General features: G+C 38.7%; 1 protein-coding gene across 2 annotated transcripts in view; it reads right to left on the bottom strand.

Annotated features, from left to right (window-relative positions):
- The window catches only part of MYO16 (myosin XVI), a 603751-nt gene that overhangs the window by 470561 nt on the left and 105668 nt on the right, over window positions 1–27522 (bottom strand). For both annotated transcript variants that reach the window (XM_037729044.1, XM_017501745.2), the window contains exon 3: window positions 10143–10213. In XM_037729044.1, the coding sequence (XP_037584972.1) occupies window positions 10143–10213 (71 nt within the window). The remainder of the gene's footprint in view (window positions 1–10142; window positions 10214–27522) is intronic.

Here is a 27522-nt window from a genome sequence, read left to right as displayed (position 1 = left end):
ACAAGGACACAGAAGGTGAATCACCACAGTATGAAAGTTCAATACATTGATGTTAGAATGTGAGGCCCCGATCCAGCTCATTTTAGGAAATTCATATGCAAGTATTTTTTTTCTACTCACTTTAGCTTTGTGATAGCTCAGTGTATAATCAATAAAGATGTGACCTCCTCCTCCTGTACCTGTCAAGATAACCTCGACTTGCACCTCAGGAATCTACATTTATATTCAGATACCTGAGGTTTGGATTTTCACTGTCTTTCACCAAACAGTTAATTAGATCCAACGTTAAAAGTGATGTCAGCCCTTCTCGAGTGATATAATTTTGGGAATCACATTTCAGAGGATTATGAATAATAATTTGACAGCAATAAATACCTTCTAGTCACTCTTGTCTGAAAAGATTATGATGGTGGAACATTCCTGTTACAATGTTCTTATAATACTGTTATGTAGTAAATCTATTTCCCTAGAAAGAATTGTCTTCAAGCCAGGAAATCTTCCTCCTTTAGGTTGTTCTTTCTTACTTCAGCCACCTTCTGGTGACACTTTACGGCATCAAGAAAGTGACTGAACTCATCACGTTCTATCATGCTAGCAGGACTCCGACACCATCAGATCTTCTGCCTGCAGTCTGGAGCTGGGTCACCAAGCTCCTGCTGTCACCTTCATTTACCTCTCAAAATGCCGGAAGAGCAAGCTACGGTGAGACCCAGTATAAAATGAAAAACTGCACCTTCTAGTTTTAAAATTACTAACAATTTCAAGATAGTGATATCAAAGGGTGAAACCAAGCACGGTACCTCTCTAAACAGAAGGCCCTGTGTGACTCTGGGGAACCTGCCTATGATGCCTGCCCTGAACGATCAAGCCCTTAATCAACTAAGCTCCTGGGTTCCTGCATACCCACAGATTGCTCCCCTCCACAGAATGATGGGAATCCAGCCCAATTTCCACTTCTGGAAATGTCCAAAGAGCCTAAAAGGAAATCATTCTGCCTAAAAACACCATCTCTCCTGTAGCCTTGCCCAGTGTAGGTAAACTTATTCTTCCACAGGGCCCTGAAACAGCTTGGATATTTTCTGAGCTTATTGTTGATTCTTCCAGAATCACTGCATGCATACACTGACGTGCTTCTTTCTAAGGTTTACCCCGTCCCTATGTACTACCTCTTCTCCCAACCTGGTCACTCCTCTGTCATGAAGACTTGAGGACCATGATGACAGCCTTCTCTCCACTTAGAGCACTGTCAACAGAGGAAACATTAACAATATCACTTCCTCCACCTAAGAACCCCAAATGTCATCCCTCTGGACTCCACCAATCTTTATCCATCCTTGTGGTTTGTCATTTAGCAAGATTGGCTTCACTCTGAAGTATTATGTTCTGGTATCCCAATCCATGACTAAAATAACTGCCTCCTAAGACAAACCGAGAGAGCAAGGTGATGAACAGTTCCTTCCTCACAGGGTGACTGAATGATTAGAATGCGTCCACAGATACTTTCAACACTGCATCAGCAGCTCACAGCTTCTCTTGTAATGCACTCTTTCACTCCTTTTTAATTGTTTCTAAACAAACGTAGTATGTCTTAATATACAAACTCAACACAATGCACATTACTGATTCATCCGAAAGCACTGAAAATCATAGGAACCAAATCACAAACAAAGGGAACTTTGAATTTAAAATGTGTTGTCTTTTTTTTTTTCTTTTCTGTCTTGGAGTTAGGGGTATTTTCTAGATTCTGGTCCTTCTGACTGGCTAATGAACACGTCATGAATGACCCAGATATCTATCATTCAGTAAATCAGAAAATCATTACAAATATTGACAAATTACACATCAAGTCTGAAGGTTCAAACCAAACTCTATGGTTCATACATAAAAGTTATCTTTCACCAATTTTTAAAATGAGTGTTGGATCTATTTTAACACGAGTTTTTGCAATTCTGCGTGTTTTACAATGTAAACTTCCCCTTCTCTTCTCTGCAGTGGTTACAGAGCAGTCATGGCAGAGGAGACTAGAGAAAGGATTACTAGGAAAGCATCCAGTTTGATCCTGGGCTTCCTTAGTAAAGGTCATGTGCCAGGCACAGTTCTACTAGTGAATTTAAAAAAAAAAAAAAAAAAAAAAAAAAAATAAAAAAAAAAAAAAAAAAAAAAAAAAAAAGCTCTGAACTTTTAGGTAGCTATGGGGGAAGAAACAGCGAAGTGATATGCATAATTGGAACGAGATATTGTCCATGTTTTGTCCTATGTTTATGAGTTCTCAGTAGTTCAAATAACATTTCTGTAATGAAAGTCAGAAACAGTGACAGAGAAGAAAAGTGGGGGAGAAAAGAAAGAAATTTATATCAATAGAAAATTCATTTAAATTCGTTGTAATTTCTCAAAATCTAACATCACTCTGGAACTTCCGTACGCTGGTTTGTATTCACTAGTGATGCTACAGGCCAGCCCTTTCAGCCTGTGCTTAGATCTGCACAAATTCACATCCACTTCACGACCATATCACACTGAAGGATCCTATTTATTGTAGTGTCACCTTGAACATACTTATTTTTGCTTTTCATGATCTTCTCTCTGGCAAATATTATACTCCAGGTTATCCTGCCATAGATAAACTACCCAGAATGCTGCGAGTTGAATTATATTTATTATTTCTATTGCAATCCAGAGAGCCACAGCTTCCAGCCAATTGAACCAGGCTCTAAACACTGAACCACATACAGAAATTTTAAAATCCTAAAAAAGTGGCATTTGGAGGATTCTGACCAAGATACCAGGTCTCCAGGGAAAGATAAAACCAGACTGGGTGAGGGAGAGGTGTGTCCTTTCATCCCACGTCATCCAGTTGCTGCTGGGGACAAAACTGCCTAGGTAGAAATAGACCTCAGCCAGTCTAGGGTAGGACTGCAGTGACAGGGAGAGATGCAGGCTGAGGCAGCCCCTGGGTGAAGATCCGGGGGCTGAGGGCTGGCCCTTTTCACATGGCCCCCGCATCTTCCATGGGATTTCTCTGACCCAGGACAGCACTCTTCTGGTCACCCTGGAATCTGAGAACTCATCTAATTGGACATTGCCATTCTGTCATGTAGGATAGATTGGGTGTACACAGGGTGACGGTCATTAGTGAAATTGACAAGACTGGAACACCACAAAGAGTAATGTCACTGAAGGATTTTGATGAGAAGACTGTGGATAGAATTTTATTTCTTTTGTTTTCAATTTACATCTTTATAACACTGTTGAATAAAAGTTTTTTTAATCTGTATTTTGTTAGAATTCGTAATCCCCTCTTTCAGCTTTACTGAGGAATAATTGATAAATAAAATTATATATTCCAGGTAAAAAAAAACAACAACTGTTATCCTTTTACGTGAATGTAAACCCGTCTCCTTCATCAGCGGCATTGGTTTGCTGCATTTTAAATGCCCTAGATTTTATCAGGCAACACTGTATCCCAGGGGCTGTGCTTGGCAAGGTATATGTAAAGGAGAATTACATAGTGACTAGTCTTAAGAAATAGTGCTGTTTGATGTTATAAGGTTTGTGATAAAGGATATGCATAGTATTCTGTGGAGTCACAGTAGAAGGTACCTACAGCCTGATAAGAATTGGATAATTGAATACGGGAACACAGGAGCTAGTCCTGAAGGACCAGGAGGCATTTAACAACAAGTGGGTGGGGGCTGGGGTGAGACACTCATATATCTGTTAGTTAACCCTACATATTCACTGAGGAACTACTACGCACCCAGTGCTGTGCTAAGCCAGAGGGCTGGTATTATAAATGAGAAATCCTCTCTGGACCAACATTCTACAACTGGGGGATGATGCAGTCAGAAAGCCGAGATGGGACAGTGGTGAGCTACTGGGCTGTCTCGACAGAGCTCCCAAAAGCAAGAAACAGCCTGAGCGATATTGAGGAGGAACGAAAACAGCCATTTGTGGAAGTTAAAGCAGTTTGGTGCTAGAGGGTAATATAAATTATTAGGGTTGCTTAAAGAAGGACTTTCGTGGTAGGTGAGTTTCTGGCTGATAAGTAAGGAACCCTTTCTCACTACAAAATGCTAGTTTCTATAGGGAAGATGTTACTAGTGGCTTTGAGGGTGGATGTCTGCAAGTTTCCTTAAGGGAGCTACAATTCTATACAAAGTTTGTGAAAAATGCCTTCTTATCTGTCTTCACCCTGTCAGGAAAGAGTTCTGATTCTTTCCAGGTTCGCCGCATGTTCTCACTCATAGGCGGGTGTTGAACAATGAGAACACATGGACACAGGGAGGGGAGCACTACACACTGGGGTCAGTTGGGGGGAAATAGGGGAGGGACAGCGGGGGGTGGGGAATTGGGGAGAGATAGCATGGGAAGAAATGCCAGATATAGGTGAAGGGGAGGAAGGCAGCAAATCACACTGCCATGTGTGTACCTATGCAACAATCTTGCATGTTCTTCACATGTACCCCAAAACCTAAAATGCAATAAAAAAAAGAGTTCTGATTCTTAATAACTTGGGATTCTTGTCACAAAGATATGAAAACAAAATACAAAATCTAGCTGGTAACTTCACTGGGCCCTTTCCCATCACAGATCATGTGATGTGGAGTGAATCAGGCCTGTGTGGTGTGTTCTTAAAAAGTGGAAAACTCATCCACTGGGTTTCTGGTGGCATCTGAAGCATCATCACAATGCGCCCTTCTGCTGCTCTTTTGCCCCAAGTCATGCCTGCAGGGAGTCATGATAAAAATGCACCCGCAGGCAGGTCAAGGTTATGATTCTCATCCAAGGTTCAGCTGGATATTTCACTAATGATCTAAAATTCTGAACCAGGACTTTTCAATTATGGATGCGATGGTTCTCAAAGACCCAAAAGACACTGGGTTTGAAAAAAGCCACATCCAGCCAGGATTCTGAATGCCATTCTTGAATGGCACCCCTGGGGATATGTGAAGAGTCTCTTGTTCACAGTCCGTGGCCCCTCCACTGCCTGTTTGCCAGCACCAGACAGCACCCTGCACGGCTCACACTACAACATCAGAATTGCCAAACTCGCCTAGCTGTGCCTGCTCTCTTCCCTGCCCCTTGCCTGCACCCTGCTTCCTGCTGCTGCATCCTCCATGGGGCCCCCATTCCACATCCTCCAAGGAACATGCAGGAACAGCCCCTGTGAGGTCCTTGGAGGATGTGGAGTGGGGGTCCAGCTGCAATACCCCTCCATGCAGAGGGGATATTGTCTTCTGCTGTGATCGATGTTCTTGCTAGAGTCTGCCCTTGTAGCTCTTCCTCTTTTTTTTCCAGGAAAGCAAAAAAAAAGAAAAAAGGCTGGGCGTTCAATGGCCAAAGTCCAGGTGGTGGGCAAGGTCACTGGTGGGTAACTTCCATGCACCAACTACTTTTGTTCTTTAACACTAGACATTTAAAAAAAATAAGATATTTCTCTAGGCATTTTCTCAAGAATCCCGATACTCTGCCTCTTTACAAAACAGTCTTTTCTGCTAGATTTTGAAGCTATGAGGCTGTTGAACAACCTTGACTGTAGTAAATTGCTAATTATCTCTGCTTCTTAAGAGCATCAAAGCCTTCATAGAAACTGATGGTGAAACACAAAAAGCTGCTCAGTCTTGGGCACCACATTTTCTTGTTAGAGCAGCAAAATTATCAAATTATTCAAAATTAAACATTTGAATAAAAATGGTCTTAACTAATTTTATCTGTTGCTTTTATTATATGAAACATGCATTTTATTATTTAAAATGTTCAAGTAATTTGTAAAAGGAAACAGAAAAAAGTTAAAAGACCTTGTCCCCCTTTGCCCAACCTGAGTAACTGTTGAAAATTGCTTATCTGGTCTTCAAGATCCTCTGTTGGCTCTGAAAAGGATTCTTTCTCTCTCCTCCGTCTGATTGTGCTATATGCACTATTCTGTGACCTGCTTTTGGTATGTATAATATGTTTTGGACATAGTTTCAAATATGTTATAGCTCAATATTTATAACAGCTACATCAATTCCACTATTTAAATTCCTATATCTACGTTACAGCTAGAATTCACTTGATCAAAGAAAGAGTAGTTCTTATTTCTAATATATTTCGCCTGAGCTTGGCTATAGTCTGAGGCTGTCACAACACAGAATTAAGAGAGACCGCATTTCCTACTCCAGTCAAGAGGGTTCAGTTACCATTGGGAGCTCCCTCTCAACTGCTCATTGAATAAAGGTAATAACAAAACCCTAGACAACATTTTAGCAAAGCCTATGTAATAATGTTTTTTACTTCATAAACAATGTTTTTGCAAAGAGTTAAATCTAAGGTTTCTTCTACACTGTCTTCGTGAGACTAATGCCTTGGATACAGACATTGTTACTTTTTGCGATTTTTCCCCTTCTATCTGTCAGAGTGCCTGATACCTGCTGTATGCTTAACACACATTATTTAATAAATGGTGGGGCAAAGAGATTGATTCAGATGTATTTGTTGAAATTTTATTAAAAAAATACTAAAGGTGTTATATGCCCCCAAATATTAAAATATGCTTCTCAAATATTTATCTTTAATACCAATCGAATTCAACATACACAACTCAGCAATTTCTGCGGCTTATTCTTGATGCTCCATGCAAACACATCCTGCATTTCCCACAAAGTCGCTGATCTTCTATAATTAGAGCTCAGTGCTGATGAAGCATCAGGCTCCGTAACGTGGGATGTCCCAAAGGTGACACCAACAGCACAGCTACTCACACCTGGCATTTCAGATGGCTAAATTGCCTTTTTCAGAACCTAAGACATTTTGAAACCCTGTAATTTCATCCCTCCAGCAACCTACAATTTTTCATTTGTTTTTATTTATTTGGTAACCCCAGGAAAAGGAGACTTCAGCACTGAACGCCCCCTCCTTCCGCTGCCACAAGGTTTCCTTACCCATCCTCCAGATTCCTCTTCCGCTTTGTCTTAGTCTCACAACCTTGGCACAACAACATAAAAATACAATATTCTTGCACTGGGTTGAGAGTTAATAAAGAGCTTTCCATCTGCCTCAACACTTTAATCTTCTCATTTCTTTTCTCTTCTGATGCTACTGTTTTTGAACCTTTCTACTCTGTTACCTACACCTATACTGTCACCTAGATCTTCACCCAAAGAGACTCTTCCGTCCTTAGACCTCATTCATTCATTGACTATGTATTGAGTATTCACTACGCCTCACATGCTAGAACAGAAAAGTATCCAAGACAGTCACAGTTTTTGAGATTTCAGTCTAGCAGAGAGAAAAAGCCATATATTCCATTAATTAGACCCCATTGTGACAGTATTTACAGAGAAGCAAGGAGTATATGTTATGAGAGCTTAGACAAAAGGGTTATTAAGCTAGACCAGGAGAGTGAGAAAGGCCTTTATAACTGATGCCCACAAGCATCCAAGTGGCCCCACTCTTTGTCTCCCTCACTGTCATCTGCCTATCCCTCTCCAGTCTGCTGCAATCAGTGGTTTATTTTTCTGTCTCCCTCAGATGCACACAGTATATGTATTTTGCATCTTTTCACCCCCAGCATCTATCACAGTGTCAGATATTAATTAAGTAGTAACATTAATTAATTAGCTTATCTCCTTGACAGATCTACGGAGCATCTCCAATTGCCAGGCACTCTCCTTGGCATTCTAATATTTATGAAAACATGACAAGTCCCATCTCTGACGGAGCTCACATTCTAGGAAGTAGAAAATAATCACATGAACCTATGATAGGTTTGGTGACAAGCGTGCCATAAAAGATGGGAAAGAACAAGATGAAGGGATGGAAGTAGAGTTACTATACCCCACAGGGAAGCCAGGGAGGGCTGCTCCTTTAGATCACGTGGAGAAGAGACCCACAGCAAGTCGGCATGCGAGGCATGACCTCTGGGGGGCATGTGCTTTGTGGAAACCCAGCAAGATCACATGGAACGGGAGCAGGGGCCCATGCTCAATGAGCAGCAACATAGCCAGCATCGGCAGAGCAGAGCGCAGAGGGAAAGTGCCTGGAGCAGAAGTTGCAATGGCAACTGGGGCTTGGAGACAGATTGCGCTGTGGCCACCGGCAGGACTTCGGCTTTTGCTTACGAGAGAAGGAAAGTTGTGGGAGCTTTTCAGATGCAGACGTGCCATGACCTGGCTGTGAGTGGGAAACAGTACAGTGCAGGCAAAGCTGGAGCCTGGGAGAGGAGTGAGCATGCTGTTTATCCAGAAAAGAGAGATGGTGGTTTAAAACTGGCTGGCAGCTGTCTAGGGGATGAGAGATGGTGATATTCTGGCTTTATTTCAAAGATCAAGAAAGCACCCGCTGATTTGTTGATTGGGAGTATAGAGATGTATGTGTTCATTAAAAGTTTGATGATAGATACACACATACACATATATATATACACACACACATATATATATCTGTTAGGGACAAAAATTAAGTTAAAGTCAACAGGTATTCAATTTGGTGGCCTTTAGAACTAATTTAAGATAGGAACTTAATTTTGAAAAATATCAAAATTAACATATCAAGCTAATATCTATATATATTTATGTGTTTTATATACATATATATATATATATATATATACACACATGTGAATAAGTGACAGTCTCTCCCTGTCCCCTGTGCCTGTTGTTCCCCTTCCCTGTCCTCTTCCTTCTCCTTTCCATCCTCTCTCATACATAAATACACAGAAATAACACTTTCCTAGTAACAGCAACAATGACTTGTACTGATTTGTTCATGGGAGAGGTCCGTCTTCTCCTGGGACGTCAAACATGCTGATAACTACACCTCCTGAAAAACAGGCTTATGATATTTGGCATGAAGAGAATATTTATGCCTGGAAGGCTCTTAGCAGAACATCCCTAGTCTAGGATTCCTTGGAATTAAACCTAGGATCCAGGAACTAATGAGGCATGACTTCCTGAACATATCATAGAAGGCTTGTAAGGATCTGAGTGTAGAGAAGTTTCAGAACTCAAACATTCCAGAGCAGGAAGCGGTTTCCTGGAAATCTCTCTTTGTATCTATTTCCAATGCTAGAGAGAAATCAGCTACATTTTTTGGCAAACCGTCTCCTAACACAAATTGTCTGTTATTTTTCTGTTCTGCTGACCACATAACACGATAACTTGCATTCTAGATCTCTGAGCCTTTGGTACACACCAGTTTCTCTTTCAAGCAGTTTTTCTCAACTTTTGCCATAAATTAGAATCACCTGGGAAGTCTTAACAGCTCCCAGTGGTCAAGCTACATCCCAGAAAAAATAGATCAGAATCCTTGTTCAGCTCAGGTTGGGAGTCAGGTGTCAGTATATTCATACCACCCACGTGATTCCCAGGTGCAACCAAGGTTGAAAATTTATGTGATGCTAAGGAGCTTCTGGAAGAGTGTGACCCCACTCTGCTACAGTTTGCTATAATGTGAAGAAATACAGCATTATTTTTTTTGTCTTGAGAGACAATCATAAATTAGACTGATATCTTACATTAATTTCTGTATTTTTCAAAATTAAGTTCCTATCTTTAAATTAGTCGAAAAGACCACCAAATCGAATACCTTTTGACTTTATTTTTGCCCCTAACAAAACCAGCAAAAATTTCTTGCACATGGACCTAACATGATATTTTGATATGTAGTTATTTATAATATATTTTTATATGTAGTTATTTCTTTATTCACTTACCCCCTGCTTTGTTTCTAAAATACTACAAGGTAGGTTTCATTCACATTTATATAAGCTGGATCATGAGCAAAGTATAGTAAAATTTCATTAGAGGAATAAGGACAGCTTGTAGGAAAAAAGAAAGGATGATTGCCTAATACTACATAACCGATACAATATTATTTGACTTATTTGTTGAATGCTACCCCAAAACCTAAAATGCAATAAAAAATATTTTTTAAAGTGATTTGTTTAGGGCAAAAACGCTAACTTCATTGATTAAAGATTTATAAATGTCAATGTAGTAATCAATAATAATATTTTCAGCTTATTATCGAAACATATTAATTAGGAACACATCATTTTTCTGATCATCATCTGCGAGATGTATATTTCGTTCCTGAGTTTGAACCTGCAATGTATTCTCCCCCGGGTGTCCCCACGCGCTGGCACTGAGTGTCGCAGTTCTTACCAGATGGAGCAGGGACCCTCCTGAGGAGACGAGGGTATGGGGGTCTGCACCCTCCTTCAGGAGACGAAGCACTGAAAACAACAGAGAGGAGAATGGAGTTACAGCGAGTCCTCCTTCCACGGTGCAACCAAATGTGTAGCCTTTCATTAGTATCTAAAATGCAAACAGCTGTGAACACCAATGAAGATGGCTTCTGCGCCATCTGACCCTATTTTACTATGATGATTGCTGATGTTTCTCTTCACCTTCAAACTTATTCCATGGTTGGGTAATGCAATTTCCTATTACAACCATGCAAATGAATGAGAAAGTCAAACAGATTTTTTAAAGTTTACTGTTTCAAAGTGTCTGGTGTATGAATCCATTGTAGAACAAAAAAAGCAAAAAGGAAGAAATTACTTCACTAGGTGCACATGGGCATTAGGTTCACATTAGGTCACTGAATTTTTTTTTTAATTAATTAAGGCCCTTTGGCTTAAAGCAATAAAAGTTTACTTTTGCACATTAACCTTCCACTGGTGCCATTAGCCCTTGGCAATGTTTCTACCATCCTCACAAAGCACTTCAGAACAAAACCACATATACCCAAATTAGTTAATTAGATCAAACTGTATACCAATTACTAGAATAAATTCATAGTTGAAAGGTGACCTGCATTTCCATTTGAACAGCAAAGGTGAATTCATTAGTACATGGAATGCCACAGAGTATTAAGAGATTGATTGATTGTATTACATTCTCTGCTACTTAAAATGAAGCTGTAAGACAAGCCCCACAGAAAGCTTCTTCAATCCCCCAAGGCACTATAATGGTTTCCACTACAAACAGCAATATCATACTTTTAATAAAATACCATTAGTGCTTTTTCCACACACACAAAATTAAAGCAACAGTTACTCTTTTATTTCATCATAACACAGAACTGTACGAAATGGCTCAGGTTCAAACTCATACCTCACTGAGGCATACCGTCTTCCTATTAACTTTACCTGCAACGTGAAATGTTGCCTGAAGGTGCCTTCTTTCCTACGGCACCCCAACTCTTTTAAGTGTTCCAACATCTAGTTTCTGACCATCTTCCCCAAATCTAACAACATATCACAGAAGGCAATATGAGTCTCAGCAGACATGCCAAGTTTCCTCTCCAGGAAGGCCAAGCTTTGGGACAGAGGGTGCAGTCACTCTGTGTGCCCTGTCTAATCTTTCCTTACATCAGTGCACCATTGGGGCACATCCAGGAAGAAGTTCCTGAATAGAAGCATGCCCACATCTTTTCATTACCAACGAATCATAACCTAGAATCTGCGAACATTGAGTAATGTGTTACTAAAGCATTCTCAAAGGTGGCAAACTTGTAGGGTCAGCTGCAACCTGACAGCTCATGTTATATTCATTTGCCAACTGGGTTATCTTCTTTCTCTGCTGTTACAAGGAAAGTCGAGGAGGCCACGGCCATTGTGGCTCTTGTTCTTCACTGAATTTCTAAGAATAGTCCTGCTACGTGGTATGGAGATGCTCTTCCTGCCTCCCTTTCTCTGCATCTCTCTATATATATATCAAATAAATGAAGGCACTTCTTGCAGCCTCATGTACTCTTTACTCTTAATGTTTGAAATCCTTTCACGATAATAGAAAGTTCATTTCATACATTTGCCAATGGTTTTCTCAGATGATAAACAGTGCTTTTACCCTAGTATTTATCCTTTTAAGAAATGAAATTATCCATCATGAATTAACTAATATTGATTTTTTTTTTATATTCTGCAAAGAACTGTCATAAGTGTGGTCTCACTACAAAGACAGTGTGAAGTAGATTGCATCATGTTATAGTACTAGTAAAATGCAATCAGATTTTAATGCAGAATCCATTCTGCAGACACACAGTGAGTTACACATAAAAAAAAAACAGTGATTCATATTTTTGGGTTTGGGGTTACATAGGTTTCAGCATGAGACCTGTAAAGCTACTGAACTTTAATGTCAGTTTTTTGTCAGTGAAACAATGGGCAGTTGTACTCACTTCACGGGGGTTTTGTGAGAATTAAACAAGACAACGTATGTAGCATGCTGCAGGCACTTCACAAGGATCAATAAATGACTGGAATGAATATGTGCAATAAAACCCCATAATAATATATCATAGAATCCACACTTCAAGATTTATTCTGAATTTTCCAAACTTTCTGGTTACTAAATGTTGAATTAAGTGCAGAATATAAGCGAGGCAAATTTAGGAATATTAACCGGGAGGATGAGCATATAAGTTATCAAACAAAAATCCTAAAATGCAATAAAATCAATGGTAAAAAAGAAAAAAAAAAAAAAAAAGTGGAACAAAGGGGAACATATACAAGGCAAAGGAGAATGCTGAGCATGGAGAAAGCGAATCTTTATTACCTTTGCTTTCAATACAATCTACTCCATTGTAAGTTCATGCCATTCAATTTTTAATATAGGTGTAATTTAACTGTTTCATAACCAACTCACAAAATTCCTGGAAATTTAACAGTCGGCCGTCAGGAGCTGGGAAGGGAGAGCTCCAGCTCACTTCAGTGGGCAGTCATGAAACTCGGAAAGAGGCCAGGCACAGCACTGGCTCACGCCTGTAATCCCGGCACTTTGGGAGACTGAGGCCGGCAGATCACGAGGTCGGGAGATCGAGACCATCCTGGCCAACATGTTGAAACGCTGTCTCTACTAAAAAATCCAAAAAAAGAAATAGCTAGGCATGGTGGCATGCGCCTGTAGTCCCATAGTTCCAGCTACTCAGGAGGCTGAGGCAAGAGAATCACTTGAACCCGGGAGGCCAAGGTTGTGGTGAACTGAGATTGCATCACTGCACTCCAGCCTATGGGACAGAACAAGACTCCGTCTCAAAAAAAAGAAACTCATAAAGAACATTGCCTAGGCATGCCCAGGAATGAGAGCAGGGCTACATTCAAACTCTCCAAAGGTCCTTCTCAACACAGAGAAACAGGTGAGGAAGACAAGCTTCTTCCTCCATCCAGCCAGGCATCATCCTAGTGAGAAAAGGGCAATCTGTATTTTGTTTGTCCTAGATAGGACAGTTTTTATGAAAGGGCTGTTTACATGATCAAGATGGAACCATACTAGAACCACAGACTCGATATTGATTGGCTTGCCTATCATTACCATGAGTAAGGACTCAAGCAGAAGACAAAATCAACTACTGGTGAAATAGAGAAATAGGTTATTCTTTGCATATTCAAATAGTAGTGAGCTAAATTCCATGACTCTGCTAGGTTTTAAAAACTGGAATTGTAAGCGACCTAAATATGAAGACATAAAGAAGAAAATATCATTTGTATAGTAAGTACTTTGTAAAAATTTTGAGAAGAAAGTTATGAAACTAACACGTTAAACATCTTTGGTGTAACCCTGTTCTAAGTACCTTACGTGTAAGAATTACTTTAATTCTCTAGACACCTCTCTAACACAGATACTATAATCATCACTCTTTTGCTAATAAGGAAGCTGAGGCTCTGCTATGTTGCGTGGTTCCCTGAAGCCGCAGGTACATGATGAATCTAGAACTCAAGTGCAGCGACAGGACTCCAGTGATCGTGCCCTCAACCCCAAACAGCAACCGACAATAAAACTTCACAATCACAGCCAGGATCAAGATCAATTTCCTTGGCCTCAGAATTACTAATTGAGTGGGAAACTACCCAAATTTCACTTAAAATGCTTTATCCAGAAAGGGAGAGGTTCATAGCAACCTTGTAATAACATGGCTGGAGCTGCCAGTGAAATGAAACGGAGACCACTTGGAGTCTTTCTGTTATGACAAAATCTGCAAGGAAACAGCCTAAGGAAAACAGCCATCTGGGGTCCAAATAGAATAACGAAGCGCAGGCTTCCTTTTATAGTGTTGCCTCTTGGAACGGATTCAGCATTTATTGTATATTTGTGGCTTCATCGTCAAGCTGCAGCAGAACACCATTCAGATGCCTGTGTGAGGGGCATGATTTGATATTTAAAAAGAAACATTCATTCTCTAAATCTTCAGCTATTGGGGTGAAAATGGACTAAAACACATCATAAAATTTGCTAAGTGGCTTTAATAGACTACACAGCTGGTTCCCACCATCACCAGCAATAACCAAACACAATATAGTCCACCTAGTTGTCAGCGTTTATTTTGTGTTTCTAGACACTGTGTTGCACTCATTCATCTGTAAGCTCTTTGGAGATCCCATTAGCTGGTGTAGACATGTGACTGCATAGCAATCCACACCTACTCTCACACAATCTCCACCACAGCGGCTCTTGTGTTCACAAAGGTGTTACATTTAACATCAACAGAGGAAAGGAAAATAAAGCAAAGCATACCTGGGTTCTCAATTCTATTCCAGTTATAAGCCCTGCAGAAGATAGTTTTCAGAGAGAAGGAAAGACAATCATATGTGGTAAGAAGTTAGCAACTGGTAAACCTAGTTAGAGGGCATATGGGAGTTCTTGTGTTATCTGGGAAAGTTTTCTGTAAGTTTGATTTTATTTCTAAATAAAGAAGTTACAATGAATAACAACAAAGTATCAAGCCAGTGTCATTTTTTCTACTCCTGAGATGATAATGAAAACATCAATGTGAAGACTTCTAAAAATTTATGTAGGAGAATTTCCATATAGTTGATAGTCCTCTAAGAAAGCCTTTGAAAATGTTATCTCATCTCATTAACATGTCAACCAAGAAGAGAAGCAGAAAGCAGGAATATAGAAATTATGTTATCAACACCACAGAACCATCTATTTGCACAGCAGTACTGCTGAAATGCAGATTTCTTTTTCTAAGTAGAGCTCAAACTTTAGGATGTAGAGGAATAACTTGATAATTTTATTAAGATGAATTTCCCTAAGTCAAGGCTTCTCAATCTGTTTTTTATTATCACCCCTTCGCCCTCCGTGAAACTGTAATAACGCAGACAGGCTGGGATATCTGCTTATGGAGTGTGGCTGGATGGAGGGTCGCAAACCATTGCTTTAGCTAGGAGTTTTTGTCCTCCAGAACCCCATTCTTGCACCTTTGGAGCTATTTCTGCCCCCGGTAGAATAAGGCCCTAGTCCCATCTCTTCAATCGTTTGATTCAAGAGCTTTGTTGTGGGATCTAAAATTGTGTATTTAAAAAAAAAACACACACACACACACACTCCAGGAGATTCTGGTGCAGATGGTCCCCTAAAGACATTCTGAGAAAAACTGCTAAGATTTTACAGTCTCAGGAAATTACCTCTAAACGCCTCATCTGGAAGCAACAGAGTTAGTAAGTGGCAAAGATAAGACTTGATGGCAGATCCTTTCTCATTAATTTGCCACTGAGACTTCGGCCTCTAGTGATCCCTGAGGACACACAGGATTCTCAGTGCATGCATATGACGCTGGACCCCCCCCCCACACACACACACATGGATCTGGAATAATCAGTGTGATCTTACAGGAGGTGCTCAGGCTGCAGTGGATGGGGAGGCCTCCGGTCAGAGCCTGAGTCTGGGCAATGACCCCCGACCCTCACTATGCTTTAGATCCCGATCCAAACTTCATAAAGATACAAATTCCTGGGTTCTGTCACCAGATTATTAAATCCAGGCAGTCAAGGGTGTATCCATTGAGGCCTATGTTCCTTGATGACTGTAATACTGAGAAGCATAGACAGTCGTGGGAATCAGCATCCAAGGACTGTTCAGCTTGTTCCCATCCAGCCTGGCAACAGTAGGTTCATGATAAGAGGGTCTAGCCAGGTTGCTGGAGCTTTGGTGGGCTCTGCCTGAAGTCCTTGTTCAAGTGAGCGGCTCAATCATGCCTTAAGTAGTTGCTTCTGTTTTGAATCAGATCCACATGCACTCACAAGATGCTCAAGACTGCTACCAGCCATCCTCCTGGACAAGAAGACCAATGAGGACCAGACATGAAGTCAAGGCTGCATTAGGTTCCAGCCTTAGCAAGGGAATTATGGGCCAATTAGCTTGAAGTTCCCTGGAGTCAAGCCGTGGCTGAGACCCACCTTAGCCCCAGAGACCCAACAGTCTTAACCAGTTAAAATTCATTTCATGTCACTTTGGCCATGGGTTTAAGATTTCTTCTTTCCTACTCAACTTGACCAAAACTGGACCTGACTAAATCCTGAAGATCGTAAGCCAAGTCTAAGGTCTTCATTGCCGGGTTGACCCAGATTCTCTGATCCCAATCCAGTGTGCAGTTACAACAAATGAAACAAATATTTAGTGAGTGTCCTTTACATATTAATAGTTATCACTGTCCCAAGAGGTGCAGGTGTACAGAGAAGAAGAAATAGAAAACAATCTTGCCTTCATAGAGTGTATAATCTAGTGGGTGCTGGAAGTAGAGAAGACAGAGAACAAATAGGATCATACTCATATATTAGAGGGATTTGCAGTAGTTCTGGAATCACCGGCTAAGTATCTTGAATTTGTTCTGAAAACTGAATTAGCATTTATCCCTTGTAACCATTTCATTCCTTCTCCTCCTCAAGGATCACACTGAGATGTATGCTTAGCATTATCACCATGTTCCTTCTATTTCTTAGGGCTTTCCTTTGTTTTCTCCCAATACGTTACCCTGGATATTTTCTACTGCTCTGCCACAATGTGAAATCCTTTTCAGCCATGTACAAGTCATCAATTGTTAAGCCCATCAATTCAATTTTAATTTGTCACATGGTTCTTTAGTCCTGGACTTTCCATTTGATACTGTCATACAGATTTTAATTACCTTTGTATCATTACTTCTTGTACCTATTGGTTAGAGTTATTATGAAAGCAAATCTCCTAACTATCTCATGTGTATCACTTGTGAGTCAGTTTCAATTTTTCTATTGTTTCTCTTGATCTTACATTTTGGTATGCCTGTTGTTACTGATATTATTTGATTGGTCTTATAGACTGTGTTAGGCTGTACTCCTTCCTGTTCAACTTTTTGAAAGCATTTATGAAAATTACTATTAATTATTTTTTAATCATTTGGAAGAATTCCTCCATGAAGCCATGTGTGCCTGGGCTTTCCTTTGTGGAAAGATTTTATTAATTAAATCTATTTGTTATAAGCCTATCACGATTTGTGTCTTGCTGGGAAATGTTTTGTTTCATGTGGGCTAATTTTTTGGCATATTATTTTTCTAGTGTTACCTTTTCATTCATTTTAAGTTTGATTCTAATGTACAGTATACTCCCCTTTTCTCTGGGGATACAGTCCAAGATCTCCAGTGTATGCCTGAAATTTCACATAGAACAAAATTTTGTAAATACTATGTTTTTTTTTTACCTACACATACATATTTATGATAAAGTTCAATTCATAAATTAGGCACAGGAGAATATTAACAACAACAATACAATAGATTGATTATAACAATGTACTTTAATAAAAGTTACATGAATATGGTCTCTTTCTCTCTTCAAAATATCTTATTGTATCATATTCACCCTAACTCTTCTTGTGATGATGTGAGATTATAAAATGCCTATATGACGAGGAGACACAGATGCTGTGATGTTGCTTTAGGCTATAACTGACCTTCTGGTGATAGGTTAGAAAAAGGCTCCTGTGTTCCAGGTGATCCCAGATCACTGAGCCATGATAATGTCAATTGTTAGATGGCAGGAGCAGACAATAGCGATGATTACCATGCAGGCAGTGGACACAGCGTATATTCTAGACAAAGAGTTAATTCGTGTTCCAGATGGAATGGTGTAGATGGCACAAGATTTCACTATGCTATTCAGAATGCTGTGTAATTTAAACTTTTGGGAATTATCTATTTCTAGAATTTTTAATTTTTTATTTTTGGTACAGGATGGATCATAGGTACCTAAAACCATGAAAAGTAAAATCATAGGTAAGGGGGCATTATTGTATCCTCTTTCATTCCTGATTTTATTAATTTTATTTTGGTCAGTTTTTTTTTTTTTTTTAGTCATGTTAACTAAGGTTTTCAATTGTGTTGATCTTTACAAAGAAACAAGTTTTGGTTTTATTGATTTCTCTATTTATTGTCTATATTTCTTTTACTTCTATTCACATCTTTATCATTCCTTTTATTGGCATTGGATATTGTTTACTATTTTTCTCATTTTTTAATATAAAAAGTCAGGTTATTAATTTATTTAAATGCAGGCATTTAATACTATGGACTTTCTGTCATTAGCATGGGTCAATGTAAGTTTATCAATTGTAAAAAGTGTAACATTCATGTGGTGGAGATTTATAACAGGGGAGGCTATGCATGTGTCAGAGCAAGGGATGTATGGAAAATCTCTATACACTCCTCTTAATTTTGCTGTGAATCTAAAGCTTTTCTTAAAAATAAAATTCTCAAAGAAAGATGAATGTTTTCAGCTATAAAATTCTCTCTAAGAACTGCTTTAGTTACACCTTAAATCTTTCAGTATGTAGTATTTTCATTTCATTTATCTAAAATTATTTTATAATATCTATCATGATTTCTTTTTTGATATGTTGATCACTTAGGAGTATTCTGGTTAATTTAGCAGTTTGCTAGGGCTACCATAACAAGAGACCTCAGATGGGCAGTTTGAACAATGGAAATTTATTTTCTCACAATTCTGGAAGCTGGAAATCCAAGCTCAAGGTGCTGGCAGTTTGATTTCCTCTGAGGCCTCTTCTTGGCTTGTGGATGGCTGCCTTCTCAGTGTGTCATCACTGTGTCCTCACGTGACTCTCTGATGGCACACACTGTGTTTGTCCAAATTTGTTCTTATTAACACGCTAGCTGTATTAGATTTGAGCCCACCCTAATGACCTATTTTTAACTTATTGGCCTCCTTAAAGGCTCCATTCCCAAATACAGTCACATTCTGAGTTACTGGGGCCTACTGGTTCAGTATATGAATTGGGGGGAGGGGACAGGGCAGGACAAAATTTAGCCCGGGACAGAGCATTTTTATATATTTGTGAATTTTATAAAATTCCATCTATTAAGTATTTTTATTTTCATTCCATTATGGTCAGAGAACATACTTTGTAATATTTTAATTCTTTTAAAAATTTACTGACACTTGTTTGGTTCTGGCTTTCCATGTGGTCTGTCCTGGAGAATGCTTCAGCACCCTTCAGAAGAATGCATATTCTGCTGTTGTGGAATAGTGGGTTTGATACATTTCTGCTGTATTTGGCTGTTCAAGTCTTTTATTTTCTTGTTGAACTTCTGTCTAGTTCCATCCATTACTATGAAAGGTACTGGAATATTCAAATATCTATAAATGCTCTATTTTTCCTTTAAATTGTGTCAGTTTTGCTTCATGTATTTTGAAACCCTGTTGTTAGGCACATATATAATTTGTATGTCTTCATGATGGAATAATTTCTTTATCACTATATAATGTCCTTATTTTTTCTTTAATAGCAATTTTTACATTAAAGTTGAGTTACATGACATTAACATACGTACTCTAGCTCTCCATGGGTTACTTTTTGAATGGTATATGATTTTCCATCTTTTCCTTTCAGTCGATTTGTGTCTTTGAATCCAATAGATGTCTCTTACAGGCAAAATACAACTGACTGACTTTTTAATCAATTCTGCTAATCTCTGCCTTTTGAGTATTAAATCGATTTATATTAATGCAATTACTGATAAAGTAGGATTTATGCCTAGCCTTTTCCTTTTTGTTTGTTATGTGTATTATATGTTTCATTTTTCTATGCCCCATTGTTGCCTTCTTTTGTGTATATTTTCATATATTATTTATTTTCTCATTATTCCCCTAGGGATTACAATTAATATATTAATTTATAATAATTGGGTTCAGATTAATGCCAACTAAATTTCAATAGGGTACAAAACTTTGCTTTTATATAGCCAGCTCTAGCCCTATGCTTCTAACTTTGGGTCATTATATTCAAACAAATTCCATCTTTATGCATTGTGAGCTCATTTATACAGACATATATTTATTTATTTCTGTAAGTATGTTTTAAATATAATTAAAAATTAGAGTAACAAAAATATGCGGTACTGTTTTTTATATTTACTTATGTGTTTAACTTCCAAGTGCTGCTTATCTTTTATGCAAATTCAAGTCTAATGTCTTTCATTTCAGCCTGAAAGTTTCCCTTTGCTATTTCATGAAGGGCAGATCATTACTGACAAATTCTCTTAGTTTTTGTTTGTCATGAATGTCTTAATATTCCTCCATTTTTGAAGTGTGGTTGCCATGGATATAGAATTCTTGGCTGGCAGTCTTCTTTTTTAGCACTTTGAATTTTCCATCTTACTGCCTTTTGGCTTACATGGTTTCTGATTAGAAGTCAGCTGTTAATTTTCTTGAGGAACCCTTGTACATGAAGCATAACTTCTGTATTTATGCTTTCAAGATATGTTTTGTCTTTAGCTTTTCACAGTTTGATTATGTTGTGTCTAGGCATGGATCTGTTTCAGTTTATCCTACCTGGAATCTGAGAAGCTTCTTCTTATGTGTGGAATAATATTTTCCATCAGATTCAGCAAGTTTTCACCAATCAGTTCTTCTAATATTCTGTTTGCCTTGTCTTTCTCCTCTCATCCATGACTCCACTATGTATGTTGATACACCTGATGGTGCTCTACAGACCCCTCAGGTTGTGTTCATTTTTCTTCATTATTTTTTTCCTCTCTACCTCAGACTGAATCATCTTAATTGAACTCACATTAAATTCACTGCTTGTTTTGCCAGCTTAAATACACTTTATTTCTGCTAATGTATATTTTTCAGTTACTGTACTTTTTGACTCCAGAATTTCTACTTGTTTTCATAGTTTTCATCTTTTTATTGTTCTCTTCTATACGGGGAGATACCCCTCTCATACTCTCCTTTAGCTATTTAGACATGGTTTTCTCTAGTTATTTGAACATTTTTATGATTGTTTATTTAAAATCCCTCTCCTTTGATGGCTTTTTTCTCTCTATGGAACATACTGCCTTGTTTATTTGAATATAATTTTTGGTTGACAACTAACTGTGTTTCTTAGTTTGGTTTGTGCTTCTATAACAGAATGCACAGATTGGATAATTTATTTTTAAAAACAGTAGTTTATTTTCTAACTGTTCTATATCCTGAGAAGTCTAAAATCAAGGGGCTAGCATATCATGAGAAAATTTTTGCTGGGTCATCCAATGGTGTAAGGTAGGAAGAAGGGGAGGGCAAAAGGGACCAAAGTCATCCTTTCAGAAGGAAGCCACTCCCACAATAATAAACCTACTCCTGTGATGACAGCATTAAACCGCTTATGAGGGCAGAGTCCTCCTGGCCTAATCACCTCTTAATACTGTTACAACGGCTATTAAATTTTAACATGAGCTTGGGAGGGGACAAACTTTCCAAACACAGCACTAAACATGATAAATAATAAAATGTGGAAAATTGGAAAATCAGATGCACTCTCCTCTCCAGGGTAAGTTGCTGTTTCTGCTTTTAATTGTTGTTAGTTTGTTTCATTACTTTTCTTAACTGCATCTGCAATGTCTACATTATGTGTCATGCACAGCCACTGAAATCTGCTGATTTATTGTAGTAGTCAATGACTAAACATATTTCCTTAAACAGCTTGAACCAATAAACCTCTCAGCCTTTGCTAAGGAGCACCGTCTGTGCTGGGGCATTCCTGTGGTGCCCTGGGAGGCAGTTCACATCTTTTCCTTAGTCTGCACTTCTTACTTGTGCAAAGCCTTAATGTCAGTCCTAGGAGAGAAACTGGGTTCTTCCCAGGTATCTTACGAGTACACCCCCAGCTCTGAACATGTGCATAACCTTCTAGATTCTGAGGATCTCATTCCGTGGTTTTTCTTCTAAGTGTTTTGGCCAGCTTCTTGTTTGTCCCAATTGCTGCACAACGAAAGAGTTACTGCCAGTTGCTTTCCACAAATGCTCCAGGGAAAAGGTTTGTAGTGAGCTTATTATTCTGAGTCACTTTAAATAAAAACAAATCTTGTGAGTGGAAGTTGCCAGATATGTCAAATGATGATGGAATGGGGTTTTTGGAGGAGATCCAGACCCAGTTTGCAGCCTCCAGTGGCTCCAAGGCTGCTGCTTTTCAGGGCTACTGGAGAGCTGGAGAGAAGAGGATGTGGCTACCAAAGTCAAAGCCCCGCAAAACACTGTTCTTGCCGGAGTTCAACCATTTCTTCCTGAATCAATGCTTCTTAGATTGTTGGAAGCCTTTGCTTAATCTCCAAAGTGCTGAAACAGTTAACTGTACCAGTGTTCTTGTTGCTTTATGAAGGACAGATTTTCAGTGATCCTCTCTCTGTAGTCCCAGGAGCGGTCTCCCCCGGTTATCTTAAAACCTGACAGAAGAATCCCTAGAACCATTTATCTCCCATTGAGAAGAATAAATTAGCTAACATTAAACTGATAGTAATAATTAGTATTTGCTACAGATTAAATTTCCAAGTTTCTGTAAGATAGAAAAGGTATTCAAAAGGCTATTGTCAAATTTACATGTTCCACGGAACTTTTACCATATCCTATTGTGGTACGAGTTATCTGGTGGGAATCAGGAATGGTATGCTTACCAAAGCCAGTCCTATAAATCATTGACTCTATATATTCCAGAACAGATGTAAAGTGACAGTATTATAATATCATAAAATTGAGAGCATGTTTCCTCAGATCTTGATGTAGAAACAATAAATCCAGGATGCATGCAATATAAATACATGCTTCACTTCTTATTTTCTCTCTATATAATTCTCTGCTAATTTATGTAAGTTTAAAATGCTCTTTTATATGCCAAATTTTAGAAACGAACAGTTTCAAAATCTGACTCATTTTTACAAATAAACAAAAAGAACTGACATAACTGCTAATCTGGAATTTTGTTTACATCTTGAGATAATAGAAACAAAAATAAAGGAAACCATGCCAATATCTGTGGAAGTTATTAAAATGTGAGTAAAATGTTATTTATAATAGCTATATATACATATATATAATAACTATGTATAAATACATACATATGTCTATATGTAATAACTATAAATTTACATGCATACATATACATATATATAGTCTTTTAAATATATATGTGTATATATATATATGTATGTGTATGTATATATATATATATATATATATATATATATATATATATGGTGTTTTAAAGATAAGTCAAGGGGGAGAGAAATATCTTAGTATGTCACTGACCACTACATAAAGCTAATCTGGCAATCAAAAGGGCTATATCACAGTGCTGTTTGTGGCACTTACTCTGCTCATTGACTTTTTGTGAGAGCCTCAGTTTCCACATTTGTAAAACCATGGCGAAAGCACTATGTTATTGTGAGAGATAAGATACCGTATAAATGTTATGGTTGATTATTACTTCATTTCTTTTGGGGACAGGATGAAAGTATAAAGGAGGCAGTAGACATTCTTTGAGAAAGCTTTTCAAAAAGGTGAGAATTATTGAGCATGTGGCTTTGAAAGCAAAGCTTTTGTGGTAGAAATCTCAACTACAACTTGCAGAAATAACTTCCAGTTATTTCTTACTTTCCTTTCCTTTCAGACATGTCCTTTAGTCCTATCGGAGAAATGCCTTTATGGAACGGAAGACACACCCTACCCTGCAGTTTCATCATGTATTTCCTTTTATCTTAGATAATTTTACGACATTCTTATCTTGTCAGGTTTTAATTCATCAAGGAGTCTTAGTACTTACATAGTCTTTGTGTTTGTCTCATGTGAGATTTGAGAAAACTCCACAGGATCACAAGATTTCCCAAACCCTCAGCAATAAGATACAATCACCATGTAAATTACCAAAGGACACATTTCCAATTGGGAACAGAAATCACATCTCAAGTTTTATTTATCTCATATATTCTGTAATCACCACAGTATACATTGGTCCACACTTTTTTTTTCTGAAAAGTATCCCCTTCAGCTGTTCAGCGAGGGGTCCTACTGCATATATATATTACGTTTATTCTCCGAATATCACTGAGTGGACCTGGACATCTGACTCATTGGGCATAATGGATTTTCCAGCTGGGAATTTGGGATTGGGACACAGAGACTAGTTACTAGTTATGGGCCCTGGACAGGGAAAGTGACCTGACTAAGTGCCATATAGAGATAGTCATGATAGCTTAAATGCAAATGAGAGCCCAGTCTGCAGAGGAGGAATGAAGGCAGAGGGAGAATAAAAAGAGCGAGCCTACTCACTTGAGGGCAGGAAGACCAGGAAGAAAGGGAAGCAGACGCCCTACCGACGTTCCAGTCCCTGGGTCTGATGTTCAGTTCCGTGGGTGGTCTCACTTCACATTCTTTACTTAAATTTGTGGGATACTTCCTTGTTCCTACATGGTGTGCACTTCAGTAAGCATGAGTTATTTGTTTTTTTAAATAACAAAACCCTCCCTGACTCAGGCAATACATCTGTAGTTAATTCCTAGGGTAGCCATATAACGTATTGCCCAAGCCAGGATAATGCGAAGATCAAAGGAGACTTTCTCATTATGACTGAGCAGTAGCAATTTAGGTAATGGCAGATCCATCCTACCTTGTTCAAACACTGATGTGAAGGCTCCAAACTGGAGAGGGTGGTGAAAGAGCTTTCAGTTTAGGTGGATCACAGTAGGTTATCTATTGCTATGTGACTTATGACCGCCATACAGTGCTTGAAATTAAAATCATTTACTTTGCCCATACATCTGGGGTGTGATGGGGCTCTGTTGACCAGGTCTGGTTTAAGGTCTTCTATGTAGTGGTCAGAGGGAGGCTGGGGATGGGTCATTCTGAATGATTCTTCAATTATATGCTGGGCTGAGAAAACTTAGGGACTAGACTAGCTGAGGCCCCATGAACATGAGAGACAGAGATTTTCTTTCTCTTATCTACCTGCCTACCCATCTATCATCAATTACCTATCATCTATCATCCTCCATCTATCTATTATCTATCATCTATATTCTACCTATATAATCTATCTATCTCTATATATAATCCCTTTATCTATCTACAATCTATTGCTTCTATATTTCTAATTTATTTACCTTTTATACAGGGTCTGACTTTGTCGCTGAGGCTGGAGGGCAGTGGCACTCTCTCAGCTCGGTGGAAACTCTCCCTCCCAGGCTCAAGCAATTCTTCCACCTCAGCCACCCAAGTAACTAAGACAACAGGTACACACCACCACACCCAACTAATTTCTGTATTTTTGGTAAAGACACAGTTTCATCATATCGCCCGGGCTGATCTCGAACTCTTGAGCTCAAGCAACCCACCCACCTCAGCCTCTCTACATGTTTCTACCCATGTAAAGTCTCCACACAGTGGTTCTACAGTCAGGACTTCTTGCACAGCAAGTGGAACCTCACAGAGCAAATGGCCCAGTTTCTGGTGGAGTCTGAGGTCATGCAGCATCTATGAGCTGTGTTCTGTTTTGTACATTGGCAACCAAAAAGTCTTGCCGATGTGCAAGAAAAAATGGTGCAGACTCCAAGCGTCAGTGGTAGGAGTGGCAGAGAACTGGCTGATGTGCTTTACACCCCTTCAGTGGGAGTTACCTTTTGAAAATTCACTGCCTTGCAGTGGGTTGGAAATGTCACATCAGCCACTTCTATGATGTGGGTGAGCATGATGAGGCCAAATCTGCCATACTTATAATAAATTTAGTGCAATCATTTTCTGCTTTTACTGTATTTAAAGAAATGCCACAATAAGGTCTACAGGGCTATCTTTTATGGAAGTGGATTTTTTATTTAGAGCAATTTGTCAAGTAAATGCTGAACTACGTGAATGCTATAGCACATCAAATATTTATATTTATCAAACCATAACTTTTATTAATTTTATCTATTCCTTTTTCATTTAGTATAAAATATACAGACTTTACCACAGTTATAACTCACCCAAATAGTCACAAAATAAAACCAAGATATTCTTGTGTCTTGTAAGTAGAAAAAAAATGCTTAAAATCCTGATTTAAAAACTACTAATATGAATTTAAACTACTAATAAGAATTTTATAGAGCTCTAATCTCTCGAAAAGGGGGAGACTAATATATTACCTTATCAGGTTGGGTAAACTGTTCTGTCGATTTTTCACAGTTGACACAAATTAATAAAAATATTATTTAAGAGTGGTTTGACATAGATATTAATCTGGTAGTACACATCCTGGCCAGGTGTGGTGGCTCACACCTGTAATCCCAGCACTTTGGAAGGCCTAAGAGGACTGATTACTTGAGGCCAGGAGTTCAAGACCAGCCTGGGCAACATGGCAAAACACAATTTGTATTAAATATACAAATATTAGCCAGGCTTGGTGGTACATGCCTGCAGTCCCACCTAGTAAGGAGGCTGAGGCAGGAGAATTGCGTGAACCCAGGAGGTAGAGGTTGCAGTTAGCTGAGATCACACCACTGTACTCCAGCCTGGATGACACAGTGAGGCTCAAAACAAAAGGAGCAATACACATCCCTTTGTAAATAAAGTTTAACATAACTGATTATAAATCAGATATTAAAAACAAAAACATACCAATTGATTCTAAAAAATACTCTTATTTTTCTTTTTATTTCAGCAGCAGCAGTGATAGTCATAAATTTAAATCAAAAATTCTACACAGTTTACGTGTGAGCTAATGACTTTGTTGTACATTAAACCCTTGTGTCACAATCACTGACACAACTGAACTTCAACGCAAGGAGGTGTACTGGAATTCCTAGAAAAGAAATGGCCGCCTATTCTGAGTAATCTCTAGACTTTCTCTTTTGGGTGGAATTCTGTGGATAGCTGGGGATAGGACTTTAGCCAACCTCACGATCACAGTGGAAGATAAACAGAGGCACTGTTGAGGGGACTGGGTAGTCCTGGAGGTAAAGAAAGGGCATCTGACAGCAAGAGAGAATAAAGAGAGGAGATACACATGGATTTTTAAAATGTGCATTAAAGGGCACTATCAAAAGGATTTTAAAAACCCACAGAATGAGATCAAATATTTGCGAAGTATGTATCTGATAGAGGTCTAGCACATAAAATGTATATACAAAGAATTCTTACAACTGAACACCAAAAAAGTCTAACAAAAACAGACAAAGTACTTTTCTCTAAAGAAGAGATAAACATGACCAACAAGACACGAAAGATGCTTGGGAAATCAGATGATTATAATAAATACATTTTTAAAAGGAACATTAAGCATTGGTGAGAATGTGGGGAGATCAGAGCCTTCATACATTGCAGGAGAGAACGTAAAATGGTTTAGCCGCTGTAGAAAACAGTTTAGTAGTTATTAAAAACAGCAAAGACGGCCGGGCGCGGTGGCTCAAGCCTGTAATCCCAGCACTTTGGGAGGCCGAGGCGGGTGGATCACGAGGTCAAGAGATCGAGACCATCCTGGCCA

Source organism: Cebus imitator, unplaced genomic scaffold (genome assembly GCF_001604975.1).
Source record: "Cebus imitator isolate Cc_AM_T3 unplaced genomic scaffold, Cebus_imitator-1.0 Scaffold14, whole genome shotgun sequence".
NCBI lineage: Eukaryota > Metazoa > Chordata > Mammalia > Primates > Cebidae > Cebus > Cebus imitator.
This window is presented reverse-complemented; position numbering and strand designations above follow the sequence as displayed.